At 42.7% G+C, this 17,921-nt stretch overlaps 1 protein-coding gene across 13 annotated transcripts in view; it reads left to right on the top strand.

Moving 5' to 3' along the window:
• ZC3H18 (zinc finger CCCH-type containing 18) overlaps window positions 1-17,921 on the top strand; it is a 2,225,788-nt gene that overhangs the window by 752,787 nt on the left and 1,455,080 nt on the right. For 11 of the 13 annotated variants that reach the window (XM_044081724.1, XM_044081715.1, XM_044081725.1 and 8 more), the window contains one exon: window positions 8,254-8,319. The exons of the other annotated variants lie outside the window; for them this stretch is intronic. In XM_044081724.1, coding sequence (XP_043937659.1) covers window positions 8,254-8,319 — 66 coding nt within the window. The remainder of the gene's footprint in view (window positions 1-8,253; window positions 8,320-17,921) is intronic. 13 annotated transcript variants of the gene reach the window in all.

The following is a 17,921-nucleotide window of genomic DNA, read 5'->3' as shown; positions in this document are numbered from 1 at the left end:
GGACTGTCAAAGATTTTTTACAAGTACAGCCACCTAGGTTTAGTAGACACTGGCCCATAAATAATTATTCCTTTCCTGTGTCAGACGGACCTCAAAGGGGCAGATCTAGACGCCCTAGAGGCAGATCCCAGGCACAAGGTTCATACAAGTCAAAGCAATGGGGTGCTTCTACCTCCAAAGTTGGAGAAGACAAATCACAATCTTACAGGAAACAGGCCCAATGACTTCCCCCTGCCTGCACCAAGCACTTATCTCCTGGCAGCACCCTTAGGGGGAAAGTTAGCACTTTTTTTCTCAAAATTGGCACATTATAACCCAGGACAAGTGGGTTCTAAACAGTGTCACAAGGCTACAAGTTCCATTTCCATACCCTGCCAAAGGCAAACGGCTGGCCAGATCTGCCAAAAAATCATTGGGCAGAGGCACAAAGACAAGTCTCATCCCTCATGGACATGGGGGCCATTCAAGCAAGTACCAGAGCAAGAGCATGGACAAGGATTTTACTCAAGACTATTCTTGGTACCCAGAAAAGACAAGGCCTGGAGACCAATACTGGAACTATCTATTCTGAACACATTTCTGGATATACCAAAATTCAAAATGTTAACTTTACAGCAGCTTCAGTCCATGCTGGGCAAGAATGCTTGGCTTGTGACTTTAAACTTAAGAAGCATACCTGCATGTCCCAATCAGACAATCATGCAGAAGATACCTCAGATTCAAGGCTGGCTCAATGCTTTACCAATTCTCTTCTCTGCCCTTTGGCTTATCTACTGCGCCCAGGGTCTTTACAACGTGCCTAGCACTAGTAGTTGCATTCTGCAGACAAAGAGGAATACAAATATGTCTTTACTTGGACGACTGTCTAATTCGAGCAGAGAACAAGGACATTCTTCTACAACATCTGGCATTTGTGAAAACACTTCTAACTTGCCTAGGGTACACGGTCAACGATAAGAAATCAAAACTAGTAGCCTCTCAAGAGATAATATTCCTGGGTGCAAGCTTAAATACAACTGCCCAGATGGCTTATCTCATCCCAGACAAACAAAGGCAACTGACTACCTATTTCAAGATGTTGGCAACAAAGGCCCAGTTATCTGCAAGCAAAATTCTGCAGGCTTTGGGCTTCATGGCATCCTGCATTCTACTAACTCCATATGCAAGACTGCATATGAGGAAACTTCAATGGTACCTAAAATGTGTTTGGACTAACATTGCCACAGCTTGGAGGCAGTAATTACCCTCATTCCCTGCCTTCAACAGGAGTTTCAGTGGTGGTCGAGGGCTTGTCACCAGAACAAGGGACAGCCATTCACATTACCCCCAGCCAGGCAGACACTAACAACGGATGCATCAGATTATGCCTGGGGGGCCCACATGACAGGAAGATGCATTCAGGGCACATGGTCCTCCAACCAAATGCATCTACATATCAATCAAAAAGAGATGCTAGCTGTTCAAAATGCTCTGACAGCCTTCAAGGACCTACTTCATCCGGGACAACTACTGATAAAGACAAGACAATACCACGGTTATGTGGTATATAAACAAGCAGGGGGCACACATTCTTACCCCCTTTGCAGACTAGCCATGACTTTGTGGGGCACAGCATTGACTTACCAAGTACATCTGCAGGCATAATTCATGCCAGGAAAAGAAAATACTCTGGCAGACGAACTAAGCAGAAACCTCATGGATCCCCATGAGTGGCACCTGGATCCACAAGTCTTCAGCATGATAACAAGGAAATGGTGATGCCTGGACACAGATCTATTTGCCTCCCCTCACAACTACCAACTAAAAAGATTCTGCACAAGGACTTAGCACAGACAAGCATGGGAAATGGACACCCTATCTTTCATTTGAAAAAACCTATCAGTATATGCCTTTCCTCCACTGCCACTCCTCCCAAAGGTACTCCTAAAGGTCAGACAGGAGAAGCCAAAGATGATACTGATTGCCCCAGACTAGCCCCACCAGTACTGGTATCCGATCCTAAGAAATGTGTCTTAAGGCCCAGCTTGGACCTTACCTCAAATACCCCATTTACTGTCCCAGAAAAACAATCAGATCCTGCACAGCCAACTCAGGACTTTAAACCTGGCAGCATGGCGGATAATGTAATCATTCAAAACACACCTCTCAGTAAAGCTGTGATGGATGTCATTTTGGAAGCCAGAAGGCCTAGTACTAGAAAATCTTATGCTGGAAAATGGAAGAGATTCTGTGCTTGGAACCAGGCACAAGGAACTGATACAGCTGTACCAAATATTCCTCAGATTTTGCAATACTTAACTGAGATGCTGAACAAAGGCCTATCCTTTTCATCAATTAAAATTCATGCCTCTGCCATTTCGGCTCATTACAATACAGAGCCACCAATCTTTTCTCATCCTTTATTAAAGCAGTACCTCAGAGGAGCCAAAAATTTAAGGCCTTCAAGGAGATCACCGATACCTGCATGGGACATCAACTTTCTCTTGGAAAAAGTCACCCTGCTTCCTTTTGAGCCAGCTGCTACTGCTGATATAACGTTTTTATCTTGGAAAACAGCTCTGCTCCTAGCAATAACTTATGCAAGAATAGTTTCAGAGCTACAGGCACTCATGGCTGTGGAACCTTTTATCATGTTTTATCCAGACAGGGTATCTCTGAGGTAAAACCCAACATTTATGCCTAAAGTGGTGTCCAGTGTGGCTCTTAACCAAACCATTCATCTGCCAACTTTTTATCCAAATCCACAGAACAAGGGGGAGAGAATTCTGCATTCCTTGGACGTACACGGCTTAGATTCTACTTGGACAGAATCAAAGCTTTCAGGAAGACAGAGCAATTACTAGTGGCATATGCTGCAGGATCACAAGGAAAGGCCATCTCAAAGCAGACTATTTCAAAGTGGATAGGCCACTGCATTTGTTTATGCTATTTTCAACATGGCATGCCAGTGCCTAAGGGCATTAGGCCACATTCAACCAGAGCTGCAGCCACTTCAGCAGCCTTTCTCAGAGGAGTACCAACCAAAGACATTTTAGAGGCTGCTACTTGGAGTTCATTGCACACCTTTACAAAGCACTATCATCTGTCACTCTACTCTAAATCCAGAGCAGGCTTTGCCACTGCAGTTCTCCAGGGTCTCATAGCCGCTCCTAATCCTGTTTAGCTCCAGCCTCCCAACCATTGCTTTGGGACTCTACCCAAATGTAATGACTGCAACAGTGAAACACGAAGAACATAATACAGTTGTGTACACTTACCATAAATGTAGATGTTCGAGTGTATTCACTGTTGCATTCCAGGTTATCCACCCGCCATCCCCCTTTTTTCTGCTGGAACTTATCTTTCCTTCTCTGATTTATACAACCTTTGTGGTGTATTTGCTTATAGAGGAAGGTCTAGTTTATATTGGTGCATGTAATTTTATATATATATAAATTTTGGCTACCCTTTTATGGGGCACCTGACATCTGGGGCAAGAAAAACTGAAGAAATTGGCGTCTGCTCCTTCTTTTATACCCCTGACATCCTGACGTCAGGGAAGGAGTGACAGCAGCTGACGCAGGACCCAAGACTTTGGAATTCAGGCCGACTGAGGGCAACCTGCCAGCAGGATTACCCAAATGGTAATGACTGCAACAGTGAATGCACTTGAACATCTATATTTATGGTATGTGTACACAACTGTACTTTTTTTCCTCCAGCCTACAAATATATAATCTCAACACCTGTCGCATCTGCAATAAGCTATCTGACTTTCATGCATGGATTGACTTTTCATCATCCCCACATCCTAGTTATCACTGAAACCTGGTTAAGACCTGAAATTAAAGATGGAAAAAAAAATCACTCCTTTTTGTTACATCATCATTAAGAAAGACTGCATAGGTAAATGGGTAGTGGGCATGGCCGTCATCTTTCAAGCCAACTTAAAATTCCGTACCCACCTCCTAAATATTCCACATTGCAGCAATGAAGAAATACTTGTAGTCATACTCCACATAAACAGTCAAAAATCTGTAATCTGTGTAGCTGCTTACACCCCTCCCCCCAATGCCAAGACTTGTTGAAAACATAGTTCAATATTTATCATCTACTTTCGACCAAAAAACATCCTGCTTGGTGACCTTAACATAGATTTGACCTCTATCAAACTTGACTCCTCCCCGTAATATTAACATTTTATCAATTCATTTATCTGATCCAAAAAATAATCTGTACTAGACTGCATACTCTCAAGCAACCCTGAAAACAAATTAAATTAGCCAGTACCTTCCCACACTCTTAACGATCGTCATCCCACCTGTATCAACAGAGTACCTCAAGCCCCTCTACAAACTCCTATACTTCAGCTCTGTGTGAAACTTAATCAGTTTTAATAAATCTGTATTTAATGAGACACTTAATGTAATTGGGAATCTATCAGATATCTGCCTCTAGATGAAACTGTCACTTCAGTAACTCCCTCCTTAACCATAGTAAACCGGAAAGCCTCACTGAGACACAAATGAGTGAAAATAAATTCTGCCCCACGGCTAACCTGTCAAACTCAACAACTCATGAGAGACAGAGACAGTGCCTGGAGACAGTGTCACAAAACTAGGACCCAATCCTTCCTCTATATCTGTGCCTCAGAAACTGCACAAAGTGACAAATTTTTATGATAAAAAGAACTTCTTCACAAACCAAGCAACACATATAAGAAATCCCAAAAAGATTTTTGTAAAATGTAAATAACCTCTTAAAACCAGGTAGAAATCCTACCGCAAATTCTTTACCATCTGAAAACATCAGGGTCATTGTAGACAAATTATACAAATACTTCATATCTAGTACTATACTTAACTCAAACAGTAATAAGCTATAGCCACCCCACCTAACCCCATCAAGAGTGTAGCTCTGCACACCAACTCCATCTGAGAACCATTAAGACAAATACTATCAAAAAATACATTAAAAACTAAAACCTTTCAAGAAAGCCTTTATACAGTCTTTTAATAGCAGACTTTCTAATTACTGCCTGATATTAAATAATTATTTGTTTTGGTTCTTAAAAAACTATTTTCTAGATAACGGAAGTCATAGAATTAACTTCAGTTATATTTCTATCTTAGTAATATCTTTGAGAAATTTCATCTGTAGATATCCGATGTATATGCATGTTTTTGTTTCCTTATTTTTCCAGTGACTTTCACTTAAAACAATATTTCCAGTCTAAACTTACATGCATTGCATATTTTTAAAGAAAATAATTTATTGTATTGGCTCCAGCTAATGGATAAAGAAAATTGTATTCTGCTGAATATATAATTAATAAGTATGATCTGGGGAAAGTAATTTGGGTGCATTTGCAAAGATGCAGACAATTCGTAGAAAGTAGACTTCCATTTAATACACCCTGAGTTAATTGTTTTATTGTACTTTTTTTTTTTTTTTTAGTAAGGGAAGCTAATGGAAGTATTTTAAACATATAAATAATGAACAACCTAATGATAAAGCTAAAACATTTTTTTATTTTCATCTAACAGACTACAAGTTCACCTAAATGCAGGTTTTCATTGAGTTTTTTGCATAGATCTTTTTTACATCACACATAATTGAATCAATGTTCAGTACTAGAAAAGAACTAAAACCTACAACATGTACTAATAACAACCTGCCATCCAAATACCAAACTATAGTCAATGACACCATTTTTTACTCTGTTATCTATTCAGTGTATAGAAGGTTGACAAGACCTCAACTGGAGCACTGGATGCAGTTTGGAGATATCATTTTTAGGGAATGAACTCTGATAAATTCCAGAAAAGTGTTTTCTTGATAATGCAGTGTGCTGTTAAAAACATGCAGAGTACACCAGCTTAATGTGTGCAGTCTAGAAGAAAGAAGATGGAGAAGGGAAGAAGTTAAAAACTGTTGGGTTTTTGTGGGGCAGCCGTAGAGTCCCAGGTGGCTATCTTTTTCTCTGTTGGAAGTATGAAAATGAGGACTCTGTCTGAAGATACTAGTAGAAGGCTCATTGGGGCTGCCTGGAAGTAAGAAGGTTCATTTGGGGTGCCTGAAAGTAAGAAAGTTCAGTGGAGGTGCCTGGAAGTAAGAAGGCTCGGTGGGGGTGCCTGGAAGTAAGAAGGCTCAGTGGGAATGCTTAATAGGCGAAGGTGTGAATGTCTTCCTGAGAAAGTGGTGCAATTATCAGTAATAGGAGGATTGATTTCATTAGACATTGTCATTTATTTTTGTTATTTGTGTAACTGAACTGGTTTAAGCACCCTTGTCAGCTGCAAAACATGCAAGAGGCACAAAGTAACAGTCAATGTATGCATATGGGGGTTATAGATTACTACTAACTTGTACATTTTGTAAAGTAAGCAAGTGTGGTTTTGTGTAAATTGTTGTCCAGGATATGACTGCTAGGATTAGACAAACAAGAGGGTATTGCACAGTAAAGAATGTAGACTCTAGCAGTTCATCAGATTAATTTGCATTCAGTGGTAGTGTTTGATAATAGTTCACTGAATATAATGAAGAATTTCTACACATAGGCAGGTGTATGTTTCAACAGTGTTTGAGATGACAGTAAAATGGTGAGGGGGAAATGTTTGTAAGGTTTTAAGGGAATGGTACATAAACTGATTCTTGAGTAAAATAAAAATTAAGCTGTTTTATAAATCTCCAGCTTTTCAGTTGGTTAGAGAATTGGACTGACTGACTTGCTGTTATAATCTGTTCCATTTGGCCAACAGATTTGTGTGTTTTAATTCGTAAAGCTGTTTTCACGCTTGGTACAACAGCTGGTTTAGGCTGCAAATTTGTTTACAATGAATCAGTCCCCAGGAGGTAATTGTTCTTTGGAATGTAAAGTGCTACTATCCCTGTGCTCCCTCAACTCATTCCTGAATATAGCCTGTCAGCATTACTGCTGCACTGGCAGATGAGTTCCTGTTTTAGCTGGTAGAGAGTTTATTCCTCCTGTTTTCATCCATGTGGTATCTCTAGCCTGGATTTCATTGTGGTAGCACTCATTTCTTGCCAAGGTAATCAGTCATTTTTGGAATCTATACATGCCGTTCTATACTTGTTCAACAAAGTACGGATCTGCACTGGTGTTTGGTAATGAAATTTAAACTCCTCTGTAAGCTTTGGATTGGCAGTGTTTTGCTTTTGAGTGTTACCTAACTTCTATTAGTCCTGTGGTCCGATCTTAATCGGTGGCTACTGTGTGGATTTCCTATAGAAATTCTACTTTTCTCCCAGACACGCTGAACTGTTAGTGTATATGATTGCTGGTGTACCCTGTACCATGGCTTAAAATATTCAGAGCTCATTCCTCTGTCTCTGAGGAAGTAACCTGTATAGATGTTTTTTTTTTTTTTTTTCAACTCTGAGATGCACTCATTTCCCTTAGTTCTAAGCATTTGTTTCATATAGTAGGAAAAGGCATAAGAAGACCTGTCATAAGGCATGTCTGACTGCTTTGTGGATTATTCTCCTTCGTGTTGAAAGTTGCCATTTATTGCATCTTGCAAAAAATTTGCTTGCTTGATCTCTTTCTTTGTGTACAACCCATTATTTTATCTTGAAACTGTACTGAATGTTTGAACACAAGAATGTAAGATGCAGCATAGCAGGTCAGTTAAACATGAGTCAGGCAAGTAGGATAAGAACATATTCAGAAAAAACTGCAGTTTTACACCAAAAGCTTCTATTTGGATAATGTTTTCCTTTTTTAATTATATAGCTGAAAAAAACGGCCAGCATCTCTCGATTCTCTACAAGAGATTTTTTCTAATCTGCCCCTTTAGGATCCTTTATCCTTGGAGAAGCAAGCAGGCATGACCTCATCATTCCCACCTCTCGCTCTGTCATTTCACTGGCAGCAGTGTTGAATGATTTGTCCTGAACTTCATATTGTTATCTGCTCAGTCCATTTTAAGTTTCATGGTTACCTTGTACATGTGGAGCAGTAGTCAGTCTGGTTCAGCAAGCAGATTATATTGGGGTGAGATTGAAGTCCACATTCAAAATTTCTTTTTCTTTAGTATTCTGTTGGGAGAGAGCGCAATAAAGTGTTGAGCAATGAAATGTGCATATTGGAAATGCTGCAGAAGTGGAAGTGTGTTAAGTGCATGGTTGGAAATGAGATGGCTTGGCTTAGTCTTGCATTCTTTTTTTCTGCTGCTAAATCTGTTTCTGCATTCTATGTCTAAAAATCTGCTTGTGTGTTTCTGCATTTCTAAAAGTCTGTTTCCTCATTAGGAGGGCAAAGGCAGCCACTGAACCCAAGATATCGGAGGGGGTTAAGGAAACTGAAAAGAATTCCAGGTATGTTAGAGGAAAACATCTTTCAGCATGTATAACTCAGCGGCAGTAGAACAGTATTTTGGATTTTTTATGGTTAAACTTATACATAAGCATCTTAAGTCTTGCTGTCTGTTTATAGCTATTTATGTGGGAAGTAAAATGCCAACTCTGAACATATGCAAGATTTACAGAAACTATACTTGGAGAATTATGAGCTGATTCTATAAAGACATATTACTTTGACTCACAATGTACCTGAAACACACTGGAAAAGGCTCTGGCTATCTGTAGTAGGTCTGGTAAAAACTGATCCCTGTTGGAATGAGGGGGAATTGTGCACGTGTGTATGTGAAGGAAGATGGTATACAAATAGAAACAACTTTATTTTTGGAACAGGCCTTTTTTCATATTTGTTGTAAGTATTTTCTAAACTGAAATTGGGGGAGTAATTGCTCAGACTTTCCAAGTTGATCAGCGATGGTGGGCAAAAATTACCACAGATCTTTACTAAACCAGCACTTAGACCTGAAAGCAGTCTGTTCTCTTTGATTAGATGTCACATTAGTTTCAGAATTTGTTTATACTGTTAAAATCTAATGTAGACTTTGAATGTCCTTTTAATGTAGACTAATTTTTCCAAATATTTTGAGTTTCAAATACCATGATGGGAATGGACCCTATTCCTAAGTCAAGGGTATGGTCATACTTCATGAAGTTAGTATTGCTTCAGTATTTGATGTTTGGCAGTGCTGCTGTTAGCACCTGCAGTGTTCCCAGAATTGTCTCATCCTGCAATCCATACAGGGGTTACATGTGTTGGTAGCACATAGTAGGTATGCTTGTAAACTCTTATTAGTTCTTTAGCTCCTACTACTGTTGGAACTGTCTGGACATGTTTACTCCACACTGCTCTCTTTCCTTGCAAATCCTGGTATTTTATGGCTTTATCTCTCTCTCTCTCTCTCTCTCTCTGTAAGCTAGTATAATCACTGAATGTAGCAATTTCAATAGTTAGTGCTACGTTTGTCTTTTTTCTTTGACTACTGTGTTTGTTTTTCTTGTGTTTATTTTCCTGTTTGTCAGTATTTGTTGTTCCTATGCGGTCCAGATTTCTGCATTGTCAATCATGAGTTATACTCCATGGTGTGCCAGTGCTTCTCAGGTAACCGTATGATGTTCTTCGTGTTTCACTGTTGCAGTCATAACTGTAGGGTGCTCCTGCCGGCAGGCAGCCCGAGGTCGGCCAGAATCCCAAAGTCTGGGTCCGGCGTCGGCTGTACAAGCTAGTACCCTGACGTCAGTACGCTCTGGTACATAGTCCTCAGCCGATGCCATCTTCTCCAGTCTTTCTTGCCGTGCGGTGGAAAGCAGCTCGCAAGTCGTTGGTTGGCGATTTTCGAACAGCATATTTTGTTGTTGTCGGTCCGAAGTTCTTACTTCTCTTCTCAAAGCTAAGTACCCCGTTGGGGAATCTTTTTCTTGTTCCTCCGATGTCAGAAAAAGTTAATAATTGTATAACGTGTGGGAAACAAATACCTCATAAAGATTTCCACTCTTACTGTCTACCTTGCTTAGGCCCTGACCACGACGTTTCTTGTTGTCGGTTCTGTGCCAGGTTCAACTCTCGTACTATTAAGCGCAGGTACGATTGGGCTCTAAATTATTTTGGCAGACGCTTCAATTACAGAATGTCGTCGGACACTACCGGAATTCAAAAGAAGCGCAAAGACAGGCCTCCGAGGTCCAAACAGGACTCGTTGCAGCTGGAGCCAGCGTCCGGTTCGGCTGTCGTCAGTGAGGCGCTTTTGCAGCCCCTGTCGTCCGCCACTTCTGAACCGATGGCCGATACGGACTCCCATGGGGAGCCATCAAGGCCTACTATTTTAACTGCTGCAGGACCTTCGGACGTCGCTCCCTCAGATGGGTCCGGTACCGCTGTGCAGGTACCGGCTTCTGAGGGGGTTTTCAGGCCTACTCGCATTACTATTTCAAAGGCAAAGGCAAAGACAAAGACTCCTGTTAAGTCTAAAGTTCCTGCTCAAGCTGCTTCTGAATCTACTCCCAGGACACAGAAGCAATTATTAAAGATGGCTGAAGATTTGCTCACAATGATTAGGGGTTCTCACCCCCCTCCTGAGAAAAGGACTCGACAGGATGTTCCTCTGGATTCCTCTGACCAGGCTTCTGTATCTTCTGTCTCTTCCTCAGATCAGGACTATTCTTTTCCTCCTTATGAGGATTCGGATGCTGAGGACTCCTTACCCTCGGCCTCTCCGCCTGAAGATTTCTCTTTTGGGGAAACCTTGCATGAGATGAAGGAACATTTTAATTGGGAAGGTCAGGAGTATTCTGCTTCCAAGAAGAGGCTTAGAGAATTTCTTCTTCTTCCTCAGCATAGGCCTTTAGCTATCCCTCCTGTTTTGGACATTGTAGATGATGCCTTTTCTGAGGCTAATTTGAATCCTGATTCCATGCCTCCTGCTCCTTCTAAGCCTGATAGATTTTATAGGGTTCCGGACTCTCATTTATTCTTATTTAAGAACCCTTCTGCGGATCCTGAAACTATTTCTCAGGGCTCTAAGGCTGCTAAAGTTGCTTCTTCTAAAAATCCTATTCCCTCTGAGAAGGATTCTCGTGCTTTAGACAGGTGGGGAAAAAAGGTATATACTTCTGCTACCCTGTCTGTAAGGGCTTTAAATTGCCAGTTTCATATGTTTAAGTATCAGCAATTTCTTTTGTCTGTTTTAAAGCAAAAGCTTGCTTCCCTTCCTGCATGTGCAGAGGATAAGGAACTTCAGGATGTTTTGCATGCTACTGAACAAGTGAACAAACATAGTTTACATTGTGGATGTCCTTCAAGGATGCATCTGCAGTCCTTACAAATGGGTTGTCCTGTCGTCAGGCAGCCCTTCGGTCGGCCGGATTCCAAAGTCTGGGTCTGGCCTCGGCTGATGTCGCACTCCACCCGACGTCATAGCTGCAGTTATTCGGGTATAAAGGTATCAGCCTACGCCATTTTCCTCCGTCTTTCTTGCCGCGTGGCGCCCGAAGCAGAAGCTGTTCGCAAGTGCCGGTCGGTCAGAACCAGAGATTACTACTACCGAAGACTTCTACTACTACCAAAGACTTCTAAAAAGCTAAGTACCCCGTTGGGGACTCTTTCTTGCCTCAGCCGATGTCAGAAAAAGTGAATAACTGTTTAACTTGTGGGAAACAAATACCTCATAAAGATTTCCACTCTTACTGCTTACCTTGTTTAGGCCCAGACCACGACGTAGCAGCTTGTCTAGCCTGTGCTTCTTTCAACCGACGGACGCTTAGACGTCGGTCGGAATTCGCTGAGGAGTTTTTCGGCTCCACTTTTGCTTACATTATGCCGTCGGATACTCCGACTACGCAAATTTCTAAAAAGCGCAAAGAAAAGGACCAACACTCGCGGTCCGCGGTTTCAGCCGAAACCGCGGTTAAGCCAACAGCGAGTGTCTCGGTTTCGGCTGAAACTGAGTCCACGGTTCTTCCTTAGGCCAAAAGCTTACCTCCTACCGAGGCCTCATCCAGCATGGTAGAATCTGCTACTGAAATCCCACCCGCTTTTGCAGGTTCTCAGGATTTATCTGATACTATCCCTTTGGATATTTCTACCCCTGCACGTGGAGCTGCTAGGCCACCTGCAACCATGTCGATTAAGGCCTTTGCCAGGGCTAAAGCAGCAAAATCTACCAAAATTGTGCCTGCTAAGACCCCCTCTCACAGGCCTAGCTCTAGTTCACAAATGCTTAGTCTAGCAGAGGATCTCATTTCTTTGATCCGGGGATCTCAACCACACCCAGACAGGGCCTCTCACCCGCCTCCAGAGAAGAGGCCTAGAGTAGAGCCCCCTGAGCCAGTTTCTACAGATGACTCCTCTGATGAATCAGATAATTCTAACCCTCCAGAGGGCCCTTTTTCCCCTTATGAAGACTCTGATGCTGAAGAGTCCATTCCTTCTGCCTCCGCCTGAGGAATTTTCTTTTGGGGAAACCTTGCATGCTATGAGGGAACAATTTCAATGGCAGGGCCAGGATTTTTCAGACTCTAGGAAAAGGCTTAGAACCTTCCTGCATTTGCCACAGCATAGGCCTTTAGCCATTCCTCCAGATGTCCTTCATGGATGCATCTGCAGTCATAACAACTGTGTCTTTAAACCAGGCAATCCACCTACCTACCTTCTTTCCCAACCCACAAAACAGAGGGGAAAGAATACTGCATACCTTGGATGTACATAGACAGCTACGCTACTACCTGGACAGAACAAAAAGTAGCAGAAAAACTGATCAGCTTTTTGTAGCCTATGCAACAGGAAGGGAAGGAAAAGCTATTTCCAAACAGACAATCTCCAAATGGATAGGAAATTGCATACGGTTCAGTTACTCCTTCCATGGAAAACCAATTCCACAGAACATAAGACCTCATTCTACAAGGGCAACAGCCACTACCACAGCCTTTTTACGAGGAGTGGCAACCAAAGACATTATTGAGGCGGCTACTTGGACCTCCGTGCATACATTTGCCAAGCATTATAATTTGCCTCTATATTCCAGATCCCGAGCAGGGTTTGCCACTGCTGTACTGCAAGGGATCCTAAACACACCATAATCTAGTTTCTTCCTCCTCCCTAGTTGGCTATGGTATTCTACCAGTTGTTATGACTGCAGATGCATCCATGAAGGACATAGTACAGTTTTGTACCTACCATAAATGTAGATGTCCGAACTGGATAGCATCTGCAGTCAGGATCCCTCCCTCCTTCCCTCTGTGGTACTCCTAGGGTGTTTACCCTCCTAATAGCTAGCTGGTGGGGGGGAGTCTTTTATGGTGTATTTGTTGTATATATGTACATACATGCTTATTTTTTGTGTTTACCACTATCTTTTTGGAAACATTGGCATTTATCCAAAATTTTTAGCCTTCAAGAGGGCTACTGGCATCTGGGGCAAGAAACACTGAGGAAAATGGCATCGGCTGATGCCTTTATACCCGAAGACCAACAGAGATGACGTCGGGTGAAGTGCGACATCAGCCGAAGCCGGACCCGGACTGCTCCTGATTCTCTTCCTCCGGCCCCTGCTAAGCCCGATAGGTACTACAGGGTTCCGGACACACATTATCATTTGTATAAGGCTCCATTTGCAGATCCAGAAGCTATCTCCCAGGGACCTAAGGCTGTAGCAGCTACCTCTGCCAAAAACCCCATCCCCTCTGAAAGGGAATCTAGGGCCTTAGAGAGATGGGGTAAAAAAGTTTACACTTCTGCTACTCTTTCAGCTAGGGCCTTGAACTGTCAATTCCACATGATCCAGTATCAAGAATTTATGTTAGACCAGTTAACTAAAAAGCTGTCTTCGGATGAACCATTAGACAAAAAATCCGTTCAGGAAATGGTACATAACATTCAGCAGGTCAGTAATCATTCCTTAAAATGCGGCTATGATGCACTGGAGGCTTCCTTTAGATCAGCCATGACTGGTACAGTGATCAGAAGACATGCATGGTTAAAAGAGCAGTCCTTACCAGACCACATTAAATCAAAGCTCCTAGATGCTCCCATGGACAAGCTCAATTTGTTTGGCTCCCCTGCACAGCAGGTGCTGAAGAAGGTGGAAGAGAAAGCAAAATCTGTCCAGACAGTTAAGGATTTCTTGCAGGTCCAACCTCCAAGGTTTAGCAGGAATTGGCCTTCCAAGAATTGGTCCTTTCCAGAGACCTCCAGAGCTCAGAGAGGCAGGAATAGGCGCTCAAGAGGCAGGGGTCAATCCAGAGGTGCCTACAGGGGACGTCAGTGGCAGGCTAACAACCAGCGAGGTACAGCCACAGATCCAGCCACCACCACTACCACAGGACAATCACAGTGACTTGGCTCTGGCACCGCCTACCAGGGAACAACTAGAAGCACCCTTAGGCGGGAAGCTAGCCTTATTTTCAGTAAACTGGCATTACATCACAGGAGACAAGTGGATTTTACAGACAATAGACCAAGGTTACAGGTTTCACTTCCATACTCTACCAAGGAAGAGAGGAATGCCAAACCTACCTCCAAATCAAAAGGCAGAAGCTCTAAAACAAATAACTCACTTACTAAGGATGAGAGCTGTAGAAAAGGTACCATCTATGGAACAAGGACAAGGATTTTACTCCAGGCTGTTCCTGGTACCAAGAAAAGAAAACCAATGGAGACCTATTCTCGACCTGTCCGCTTTAAACACATACCTCATTGTCCCAAAATTCAAAATGCTGACCCTACAGCAGCTTCTTCCCATGTTGGGCAAGGAGTCTTGGCTGGTAACTCTAGATCTCAAGGAGGCATACCTGCACGTCCCCATACGACCAAATTGCCGAAGATACCTCAGATTTCTTGCAGGATCAGAGCATTATCAATTCTCAGCATTGCCCTTTGGCTTATCTACTGCGCCCAGAGTGTTCACGAAATGCCTGGCATCCGTAATTGCTCATTGCAGGCTTCAGGGAATTCAAATCTACCCTTACCTGGACGACTGCCTGTTACAAGCGGACAACAAAAACAAGCTAACAAAAGACTTAAAAAGGGTCATTCATCTACTACAAGCCCTGGGATACACAGTCAATATAAAAAAGTCAAGACTGATACCATCCCAAAGGATAACCTTTTTGGGTGCAGAGCTGGACACATCAAAACAAATGGCATTCCTAACAGTAGAAAAACAGGAGCAACTCCCTCTCTACTTCTTGGCATTAACAAAGCAGAACCAGCTAACAGCAAGAAAAGTCCTGCAAGCCCTGGGTTACATGGCATCCTGCATAATATTGATTCCACATGCCAGACTGCATATGAGAAAGTTACAGTGGTACCTAAGGAATTTATGGTCTCAGCACAAGCACAGCCTAGAAACCCAAATTCCAATAATTCCATGCCTGAAGCAAGAATTCCAATGGTGGGCTCAGGCCTGTCAATCAAACAAAGGGACTGCCCTTCCACAGCACTCAACCAAGCCAGACCATCACAACGGACGCCTCAGACCTCGGTTGGGGGGCGCACATGCTGGACAAGTGCATACAAGGCTTATGGACTCAAGACCAGCTCCACCTACACATAAATCAAAAGGAAATGCTGGCAGTAAAACTGGCCATTCAGACATTCAGACCATTTCTTCGACAGGGTCAACTGTTGATAAGGACGGACAACACCACAGTTATGTAGTACATCAACAAGCAGGGAGGCACACATTCATACCCTCTATGCCGGATGGCAATGGACCTCTGGAATGTGGCCCTGAGCTTCAACATCCAGTTACAAGCAGTTTTTGTGCCAGGAAAAGAAAATATACTAGCAGACATACTAAGCAGAACTACCACGGATGTCCACGAATGGATGCTGCATCCGGACATCTTCAAAACCATTACAGGGAAATGGGGACTACCAGAAATAGACTTATTTGCATCCCCACACAATCACCAACTGAAGAAATTCTGCACGAGGACGTACCACCCACTTGCTTGGAAAGTGGACTCCCTATCTTTCAGTTGGAAAAACCTGACAGCATATGCATTCCCACCTCTTCCTTTGATGCACAAGGTGCTATTGAAGATCAAAGAAGACCGTCCAAGGATCATCCTGATAGCTCCAGACTGGCCAAGGCAACATTGGTACCCATTACTGAGGAGCATGTCTCGGGAACAAATATGGCCTCTACCCCTAGTTCCCTTACTGTTAACACAGAACAACTTCAAAACCCTGCATCCAAACCTGAAAACTCTACAGCTGACTGCCTGGAACATTGCATAAGACCAAATAACCCAAATTTATCTCAAAGTGTTAAAGACATTATCTTGGAGGCTCGCAGACCCTCAACAAGAAAAAAATATTCAGCAAAATGGAAAAGGTATCACATTTGGAGTACTGCAAAAGGAGAAAATGTGTCACTGGTAAACATAGCTAACATCCTGGAATACTTGGCAGAGCTCTTCCACAATGGCCTGTCCTATTCTTCCATTAAGATTCATGCATCAGCTATTTCAGCAGAATACAACTTGGATCCTCCAGTCTTCTCACATCCTCTGCTCAGGCAGTTTCTGAGAGGAATTAAAAATGTAAAACCACCTAGAAAGCCACCATTGCCAGCTTGGGACTTGAACTTTGTGCTAGAAAAGTTGACACTCCCACCTTTCGAGCCAGCAGCAACAGCAGAATTACAGTACTTATGGAAAACTGCTTTCCTGCTTGCAATCACTTCAGCAAGAAGGGTTTCTGAACTACAGGCATTAATGGCAGTACAGCCCTTCCTGATCTTCCATCAAGATAGAGTATACATGAGAACAAATCCTACTTTTATGCCAAAGGTGGTCTCCAGGGTATCCTTAAACCAAGCTATCCACCTGCCTACATTCTTCCCCAATCCACAAAACAGGGGAGAGAGGCTGTTGCATACCTTGGATGTACATAGACAATTACGTTACTACCTGGACAGGACCAAGAACAATAGAAAAACTGACCAGCTACTGGTAGCTTATGCAACAGGAATGGAAGGAAAAGCAATTTCAAAACAGACAATCTCTAAGTGGATAGGAAATTGCATTAGATTTTGTTACTCTTACCATGGGAAGAAAACTCCAGAAAACATCAGACCTCACTCTACAAGGGCTACAGCCACTACCACATCTTTTTTACGAGGAGTGACTACCAAAGACATTTTAGAGGCTGCTACTTGGAGCTCCGTGCATACATTTGCCAAGCATTATAATTTACCCTTATTCTCCAGATCCCGAGCAGGTTTTGCCACTGCTGTTTTGCAAGGGATCTTAACTACACCATAATCTTATTTCTCCTCCTCCCCCAGTTTGGCTATGGTATTCTACCCATTTGTAAGGACTGCAGATGCATCCTTGAAGGACATAGTACAGTTTTGTACCTACCATAAATGTAGATGTCCGATAGGCATGCATCTGCAGTCAGGATTACCCACCCTCCTTCCCCTCTGAGGTACTTCTAGGGTATTTACCCATCTTCTAGCTAGCTGGGGGAATCTATTATGGTGTATTTGTTTGTATATACATGTTTATTTTTATTTGCTCTCTCTTATTTGGAAACTTTTGCAATTATCCAAATTTAGCCTTCCTAAAGGGCACCTGGCATCTGGGGCAAGAAACACTGAGGAAAATGGCGTCGGCTGATACCTTTATACCTGAATAACTGCAGCTATGACGTCGGGTGGAGTGCGACATCAGCCGAGGCCAGACCCAGACTTTGGAATCCGGCCGACCGAAGGGCTGCCTGACGACAGGACAACCCATTTGTAAGGACTGCAGATGCATGCCTATCGGACATCTACATTTATGGTAGGTACAAAACTGTACTTTTTGATGCTTTGGATGCTTCTTGCAGGGCTGCAGCCTCTGGTACTGTTATCAGAAGACATGCCTGGCTCCGTGAACAAAGTTTACCTGAACAGGTTAAGGCTAAGTTGTTAAATGCCCCTGTTCAGCATGATGTTCTTTTTGGATCTAAGGCTGAGGAAGTTATTAAAAAGATGGAAGAAAAGGCAAAATCTATGCAGACTGTAAAAGATTTTTGGCAAGTTCAGCCTCCTAAATTTTCCAGGAATTGGCCTTCA

This window comes from Protopterus annectens, chromosome 8.part1 (genome assembly GCF_019279795.1).
Source record: "Protopterus annectens isolate FY-2018-M chromosome 8.part1, PAN1.0, whole genome shotgun sequence".
Lineage (NCBI taxonomy): Eukaryota > Metazoa > Chordata > Ceratodontiformes > Protopteridae > Protopterus > Protopterus annectens.
This window is presented reverse-complemented; position numbering and strand designations above follow the sequence as displayed.